The sequence below is a fragment of the Chiloscyllium plagiosum genome, chromosome 42, assembly GCF_004010195.1.
Source record: "Chiloscyllium plagiosum isolate BGI_BamShark_2017 chromosome 42, ASM401019v2, whole genome shotgun sequence".
Taxonomy (NCBI): Eukaryota; Metazoa; Chordata; class Chondrichthyes; order Orectolobiformes; family Hemiscylliidae; genus Chiloscyllium; species Chiloscyllium plagiosum.
The window spans coordinates 16,279,419-16,287,904 of NC_057751.1; the positions used below are offsets into that span (position 1 = coordinate 16,279,419).

An 8,486-nucleotide genomic window follows, 5' to 3' on the forward strand; every position below is an offset into this window, starting at 1 on the left:
GGGATCTTGGTGTCCATGTACACGGATCTTTGAAAGTTGCCACCCAGGTAAATAGTGCGGTGAAGGAGGCATATGGCGTACTGGCTTTTATTGGTAGAGGAATTGAGTTCTGGAGTACTGAGGTCATGTTGCAGTTGTATAAGACTCTGGTGCAGCCGCCTCTGGAGTATTGTGTGCAGTTTTGGTTGCCATACTATAGGAAGGATGTGGAGGCACTGGAACTGGTGCAGAAGATGTTTACCAGGATGTTGCCTGGTATGGTAGAAAGATCGTATGAGGAAAGGCTGAGGCACTTGGGGTTGTTTTCATTGGAGAAAAGAAGGTTTAGGGGTGACTTGATAGAGGTGTATAAGATGATTAGGGGTTTAGATAGGGTCGACAGTGAGAATCTTTTTCCTCGTATGGAGTCAGCTATTATGAGGGGGCATAGCTTTAAATTAAGGGGGGGGGGTAGGTATAGGAGAGATGTTAGGGGTAGGTTCTTTACTCTGCGGGTCGTGAGTTCATGGAATGCCCTGCCAGTAGCAGTGGTGGACTCTCCCTCATTATGGGCCTTTAAGCGGGCATTGGATAGGCATATGGAGGATAGTGGGCTAGTGTAGGTTAGGTGGGCTTGGATCGGCGCAACATCGAGGGCCGAAGGGCCTGTACTGCGCTGTATTCTTCTATGTTCTATGTTCCAAGTGTGTTTGGTTTCCAAACGTTCCCGTGCACTCACCCAAGATCTCGCCTTTTGGTCCTCTTTTCACCGCATTCCCGTAAGCTCCCAGACCCCTGGAAAAGTAACAAGTTCTCCTCAGAGCGATCACTCGTCGGTTAAAAGGACACCGAACATATTAACGGTAACCTGGTCTCGCCAACCTGGTCACAGCCATTTCCAACTCGAATTACTCTTTCTGGACGTACATTCATACAGCATGGAAACAGACCCTTCAGTCCAACCCGTCCATGCCGACCCAGCTATCCTACATTAATCTGGTCCCGTTCGTCACCAACTGGCCCATTGAGGCAGAGATCGGACATTATGGGATGTTCTGGGCCTGAGGATAGCGTGCGGTTTTGAGGGCGAAGGTCAGCCCTGACAGAGCAGGCTCAGCCAGGCCTACCCCTTAGGCCTTTGTCGTGCAGGAGGCAAAGTCATTGGCCATCCGTTGGGGTTGGTACCTTCAGGCATTTCTTGGCCTCCTCCCCCAGCGTACCTCAGCGTGAGCCGAATGTGTTCCCCTCCGTTGCTTTGGAACAACTTACCCCTTGGAGCACTGCAGAGTAGGAGTGTCGTTCAGGAAACTCGGCAGGTACAGATTGAACTGCGTGATGTCTGGCCGGATGATGCCAGTCTGATTTGACTTCATGCACTTCTTACGGCAATTCAGCTGATCTGGGCGAGGCGGAATGAAAAACGTCAACGCTGACGGTCAATCCCGGGCCTCGGTTAAACAAACCCTCGCTGCCAACGGCGGCGGAAAGGGGCGACTCATTGGCGAAGGTGGTCCCCCTGGCACCCGTCAGGACAAAAACAAAACAAAGCAACGAGAATGCCAACCCGCATAGCAATCGGGGCAATTTATGCGCTGCCTGGTTGGCAAGTCGGCTCTGATTGGCTGAGGTGTTGCTGTGGAGACAGGCTCCCACAATGCCCTGTTGTTTTGAAAAGGGCACGAGGTGTGCGTGGCGAGACCTGTCAGCGGGCATTTCACTTTGGGTTTCTGCGGGCGTGGGGCAAATTCCAGCCTGTTTGGGGGAGGGTGGGGGTGTCAAGACCTACAGGCTCAGGGGGAAGTCTGCCATCTCACCCAATGATTGTCCTGTGACCTGCTCCCTTAATCAACACCTCAGGTGGCACAAGAAGATGGGTTGGGTGGCAGCCATTGGAGCAGCTTATCTTGTAAGGAATTGCCCCCTCTCAATGCTCCAGTTCTTGCATGGAATACGGTGGCACCCGTAGGATTACCCTAGCGGAACAGGAGGAGGCCATTCACCGGATTAGCCACACTTCCCCGCCCTGCCAACAGGTGGCGATCCAACTCCTCATCGGGTTGAATCGGCTTTAACGTTCCCCAAGCCGTTAGCCACTCGCTCCGTGACCGACAGCGCCAACTGCAGAGTCAGTGCCGCCCCGGCTCCCGCCAACTCCCCACCTCCTCCCCTCCCTCCTCCCCCCCCCGTCTCCACGGTCTTGTGCAGGGGCAGTTGGTGGTGGTGGTGGAGGTGGGGAGGACTCACTGTTGGTTGCCGGGCAGAACTGGCCGGCGTTGGGTCCCAAAGCGAAGAGCCGACAGCAACGGGATATCGGATTGAGCCAGTCGAGGAAGTCGTCCACCCAGGAGGATGCTGGGATGGCCATGTAGGACCTACAGAGGGAAAAGGGGGAGTGGGGGAGGGGCCCAACAAGAAAGAGAGAACAAATGAAAACATGGTGACCGGAACGCAGGGCGAGTGGAGACTTTCTGAAAGTACGCTCCTGTCTCGTCATCCAGAAGGGGATGAAACCTCCACGGGTGAAAATATTCCCTTGGCTGCCATTTTCAAGCGACCCTCTCCGCTCTCTGTGTTCACCTACACACCCAGCGCTGATCTGAAATCGGACCCCTTTAGTGTGCCACAAGGATCGGTGCTGGGTCCGCTGTCATTCCTCATTTATGGAAACCATTTGGAAGAGAATTCAGGAAGCATTTTTGCAGATGACACCAGAATTGGAGGCATAATGAAGAGGGTTACCTCAGATTACAACGGGATCTGGATCAGATTTGGCCAATGGGCTGAGAAGTGGCAGATGGAGTTTAATTCAGATAAATGTGAGGTGCTGCATTTTGGGGAAGCAAATCTCAGCAGGACTTATACACTTAATGGTAAGGTCCTAGGGAGTGTTGCTGAACAAAGAGACCTTGGAGTGCAGGTTCATAGCTCCTTGAAAGTGGAGTCGCAGGTAGATAGGATGGTGAAGAAGGCGTTTGGTATGCTTTCCTTTATTGGTCAGAGTATTGAGTACAGGAGTTGGGAGGTCATGTTGCGGCTGGACAGGACATTGGTTAGGCCACTGTTGGAATATTGCGTGCAATTCTGGTCTCCCTGCTACAGGAAGGATGTTAGAAAGGGTGCAGAAAAGATTTACAAAGACGTTACTGAGACCGGAGGGTTTGAGGTATAAGGAGAGGCTGGGACTATTTTCTCGGAAGCAATGGGACAGCACGGTGGCTCAGTGGTTAGCACTGCTGCCTCACAGCACCAGGGTCCCAGGTTCAATTCCAGCCTCGGATGAGTGTCTGTGTGGGAGTTTGCACATTCTCCCCAGTGTCCGGTGGATTTCCTCCGGGTGCTCCGGTTTCCTCCTACAGTCCAACAATGTGTAGGTTAGGGTGGATTGGCCATGCTAAATTACCTATAGTGCTCAGGGATATGCAGATTAGGGTGGATTGGCCATGCTAAATTACCCATAGTGCTCAGGGATGTGCAGGTTAGGGTGGATTGGCCGTGCTAAATTACCCATAGTGTTAGGTGCATCAGTCAGAGGGAAATGGGTCTGGGTGGGTTACTCGTTGGAGGGTCGGTTTGGACTGGTTGGGCCGAAGGGCCTGTTTCCACACTGTAGGGATTCTAATCTAAAAGAATTGTAGGCTGAGGGGTTTATATAGAGGTTTATAAAATCATGAGGGGGCATGGATTGGGTAAATAGACAAGGTCTTTTCCCCTAGGGTAGAGGAGTCCAGAACTAGAGGGTTTAGGATGAGAGGAAAAAGATATAAAAGGAAACTTTTTCACACAGAGGGTGGTGCGTGTATGGAACAAGCTGCCAGAGGAAGTGGTGGAGGCTGGTACAATTGCAACATTTAAGAGGCATTTGGATGGGTATATGAATAGGAAGGGTTTGGAGGGATACAGGGCAAGTGGGACGAGATTGGGTTAGGATATCTGGTCGGCATGGTCGGGTTGGGCCGAAGGGTCTGTTTCCGTGCTGCCTCACTCTTTAACCAGCTCCTCTCGATCGGCCTGACAAATTGTTTTTTCAAGGAATTCATCGAGCCAATCAGACCCCGTCTTTCAATCGCTTAGCAACCGCATCGTTTAACTCCGTCATGGCTGGCGTCTCGTGTTGGTCAGGACACAATGCAAGAGTGCTTAGTTTCAGCAACGTCAGCCGCAGTGGCAAAGGATACTGGTCAGTCCTGACCAGTCTGCCCTTCCTGAGTTCCTGGCGTAAGTGCAAGCGCTGCGTGGAGGAGGTGGTTCGAACCGCGGGTGTTTCCGGAGGGGCGAAGTGCCAATGGCTACTTACACCTGAGGGAACTTGGTGGCATATTGGATCTTCTGGGTCATGGAGTTGTTGTAACATCCCACACTCGAGCAGACCCCGTTCATTCCGTCGACGGTAGAGAAATTGTAGCCGGCGGTGGTGACAAAATACACAGGGACGCCCACTTCAAAGTATTTGTTCAAGGCCGCAAAGTAATCCAACATGTACGAGCCCTGGAGGGGGGGGGGGGGGGGGGGTTGGAATGTGAGGTGTTTATAATCACGTTTGATCAACTGGGGACGGGAAGCGCAGGTGGGCAGGGTTGGGATGTCTAAGGGTCAACTCCCAAAGGTGCCCACTGTGGTGAAAGCCCCTCTTCGTAGGCGTCTTGGACTTATGCCTGAAAGAGCCTGAGAAGGTAGGCCTCGCCTGGACGGACACACCAATGGGCCGTCCAACGGTCGCTGAATAATGGCGAATTTTCTTTTTTTTTGTTTTCGCCGTGAACCGCACCCCGGCCCACTGCTGCTGCCTCGTCCCATTTGAGTGGCGGGCCTAGGCTCTGCTGTGGGCCTTCGAAAGGGAACAAGATAACGGCCCAAAGGAGGGAACGGTGCCAGAGGCATGGCCAAAGGGGGGGGGAACGACAGACAGGACTGGTTCCCCCTCGGGGCCAGGACGCACCGGAAAGGCCAAACTGCCGCCTCTGCGATGTGTTATTCGACGGCAGCTTGTGGTAGTTTGAACCCGCTCGGTAGGCCTGAGGTGACCAGCCGTCGCCATGGTGACCATGGAGCCGTCCTCGCCCAGTCCAGGCCGACACGTGACTCCAGACCCCCACAGCGATGCGGTCGATTCTTAACCGCCCCCTGAGGTGGCCCCCCCTGCTTGAGGTCAAGGGTCGACTGGGCACGGGCAACATAGACCACCTCCCCCCCCCCCCGCCCCGTGAAAGAACGTAATAAAAATACTGACCTTTGGGAGAGAGAGTTCCTGATTGAGACCCACTCGAACGTGAAGGGTTAAGAATATCGCAGCACACAACATGAAGAGAAACAATATGATCTGGGGGAGACAGAGAGGAAACGAGCTGTCAACATATGCCGCTCAAATGGACGAGCAAGATCAGACATTGGAGAAATGATCTTCCCAAACCCATTCGCCACTCCGTCTGTCAAACAAAGATCACTTCCCCACAGTAACTAAAATACTTCAACCGTGAACCTCAATCAGACACCCCCAACACCCATCTCTCAGTCTGAGGGTGACGTGTATTCAGTCATGTGACAGTTGCAGGCCGGTTCCTGACCCACAATTCCCTGGGCAGGAAGTCAGACCTGGCTCCGTTGCATCCTCTGCTGTGCAGCTGCTCCACCTCCCCTCGCTATGGACGGTGGCACTCCAAGCAGGGTTGGCGCCATCTTGGATGGGTGGCCCAGCTTTGCCTGATCAACGACATCAACGCCGACATGTTTTACGCGTTTCTTTGACCGCAGTTGGAAAGGGTGCAGAAAAAGATTTCCCAGGATGTTACCGAGACTGGAACATTTGAATTATAAGGAGAGGCTGGTTTGCTTCTTCCCTGGAGGCTGAGGGGTAACCTTACAAAGCTTTATAAAATTATGAGGGGCATGGATACGGTGAATAGCTGAGTCTTTTTCCCCAGGATAGGGGAGTCCACAACTAGTGGGCATTGGTTTAGGGTGAGAGGAGAAAGATATAAAAGGGACCTGAGGGGGTATTATTTTATGCAGGGGGTGGTACGTGTACGGAATGAGCTGCCAGATATAGATGTGGGCACAATTCCAACATTTAAAAGGCATTTGGACAGGGAAAGATGCAGAGGGACATGGGTTGAGCGGGAATGCAATTTCCTGTCACAGATACACAGTCCGGACCTGTACAGGATTGTGCTGACACACCAAACTCTCCCTACGCTGGGCCTCAGGTCGACTTGAGACCGTAACGGAACGGAATTCGGTCATTCACCCCATCAAGTTGGCTGACTGGCTGGAAGTGGTGACCCCGCGAGGTTTGGATGTCCCGAGAAACTGTTCAGAACCATGAAGACATTTTGATTTTGGTCTCTAGGTAGGCCGAGACTCCTCACTCCTGGAGGAACAAACTCCAATCTGTTCAGCTTCCCAATGCAGATATTGACCTGCTCTGTGGGATTGGCTTTTGCCCCTTCCCCTGGGGCCTCGGAGTCCTTATTATAGTACAATGCAACTGGAATGTCTCACATCAGGCCAATCGTGGTGTAACAGAGGCCCTGCACTGGTTTTTTTTTTAACCACCGCATAGAGTCGTACAATACAGAAACAGACCCTTCGGTTGCACCCAGTCCACAAATTCTAAACTAAACTAGTCCCACCCCTGCCTACTCCTGGCCCATATCCCTCCAAACCTTTCCTTGTTCATGTACTTATCCAAATATCTTTTAACCAATGTAAACGTACCCACATCCACCAGTTCCTCAGGAAATTCATTCCACATGGGAACTACGCTCTGTCTTTTTGAAATCTCTCTTCTCTCACCGCCCCCCCCCCGCCTCATCTTGAGATCCCCCTTCCGAGGGAAAAGACATCTTCCATTAACCCCATCGATATCCCTGGTGATTTTATCAACCTCGGTAAGGTGACCCCTCAACCTCCGACTTGAGAGAGAAGTCCCGGCCTCTCCTCATTACTCAAACCATCCATTCCCAGGTAACACCCTGCGAAATCTCTTCTGAGCCCTCTCCAGTTTAATAATACCCTCCAGTTTAATAATACAGGGCGACCAGACCTGGGCACAGTGCACCAGACGAGGCCTCACCAACATCCTGTACAACCTCAATAGGACGTCCCGACTCCCGCACTCAAAGGCAAATGTGCCCAAATGCTTTCTTAACCCCCCCACCGTCTACACCCTGCGAAATCTCTTCTGAGCCCTCTCCAGTTTAATAATACCCTTCCTATAACAGGGCGACCAGAACAGGGCACAGTGCACCAGACGAGGCCTCACCAACGTCCTGTACAACCTCAATAGGACCTCCCGACTCCCGCACTCAAAGGCAAATGTGCCCAAATGCTTTCTTAACCCCCCCACCGTCTCCATGGGACGCAAACTGCAGAGAATGATGTACCTGGACCCTCTAGCTCCCTCTGCTCTCAGGACCTTACCTTTTAAATTGTTGAAGCCCCTAACCCCCGCTCCCCGCCCCCCTGCCCCCAGTTTGTTTTCCCAAAATGCAACACCTCGCATTTATCCGGATTGAACTCTGTCTGCCATTTTTCCAATTCCTTCTCGACACGCCAGACATTTTGCTTACCACCACGATCCTGGTGATAGAGTGGAGCAGAAATGGGGCATAATATTCCCTCATCAAAGGCAGCAGAAGACCCTCGGTTTTCCTCTTCCGTTTCCTGGCCTTTGCCCGGACGCAACAACAGATGTCGAATCTGTCCTTCTGCACGAGAGAGAGAGAGAGAGAGAGAGAGAGCACACTGACTGGAGTGAGGTAAATGGTCGCCGTTCCACACGCCTTTGTCACAGAACACGAAACACTTTCTCACCTGACCATGTAAATACAGCGGCTGGACTGTGGTCCTGCCCCAGCCCATATCAATACTGTTGCCGTGAGAACAGGTCAGGGGCTGGGAATCCTGCAGCGAGTGACCCCCTCCAAAGCCTGGCCCCAGCAACACAATTTGGACCTGCAAATCCTGCCTCCACACCACTCTCACCCCCACCCCACCTCCATCCAAGGCCCGAAAGGAGGCTTCCTCATCCAACAGAAATTTACCTGTCCCTCCACCAATGTCATCTACTGCATCCGCTGCACCCGGCATGGTCTCCTCTACAGTGGGGAGACAGGATGCCTCCTTGCGGATCGTTTCAGAGAACATCTCTGGGACACCCGCACCCTCCAACCCCACCGCCCCCATGGGCAAACACTTCAGCACCCCCTCCAACTCTGTCAAGGACATGCAGGTCCTGGGCCTCCTCCATCGCCACTCCCTCGCCAACCCACGCCTGGAGGAAGAACGCCTCATCTTCCGCCTCGGAACACTTCGACCCCAGGGCATCAATGTGGACTTCACCGGTTTCCTCATTTCCCCTTCTCTTCCCCCCCAACATTATCCCAGTCCCAAGCCTCCAACTCGGCACCACCCTCCCGACTCCAGCATAATTTATCCGCTCCACCCTCCTCTCGGACCTATCACCTTCTCCCTGACCTTCAATCTCCCTGTCGCATTCTCAGCTCACTTTC

At 52.9% G+C, this 8,486-nt stretch overlaps 1 protein-coding gene across 1 annotated transcript in view; it reads right to left on the minus strand.

Annotated features, from left to right (window-relative positions):
• Nucleotides 1–8,486, minus strand: part of npc1l1 (NPC1-like 1) — a 37,164-nt gene that overhangs the window by 15,868 nt on the left and 12,810 nt on the right. The window contains exons 9-14 of the mRNA XM_043681129.1: nucleotides 7,545–7,682; nucleotides 5,207–5,296; nucleotides 4,274–4,464; nucleotides 2,224–2,351; nucleotides 1,249–1,378; nucleotides 719–774 (exon numbers count right to left, since the gene is read on the minus strand). Coding sequence (XP_043537064.1) covers nucleotides 719–774; nucleotides 1,249–1,378; nucleotides 2,224–2,351; nucleotides 4,274–4,464; nucleotides 5,207–5,296; nucleotides 7,545–7,682 — 733 coding nt within the window. The remainder of the gene's footprint in view (nucleotides 1–718; nucleotides 775–1,248; nucleotides 1,379–2,223; nucleotides 2,352–4,273; nucleotides 4,465–5,206; nucleotides 5,297–7,544; nucleotides 7,683–8,486) is intronic.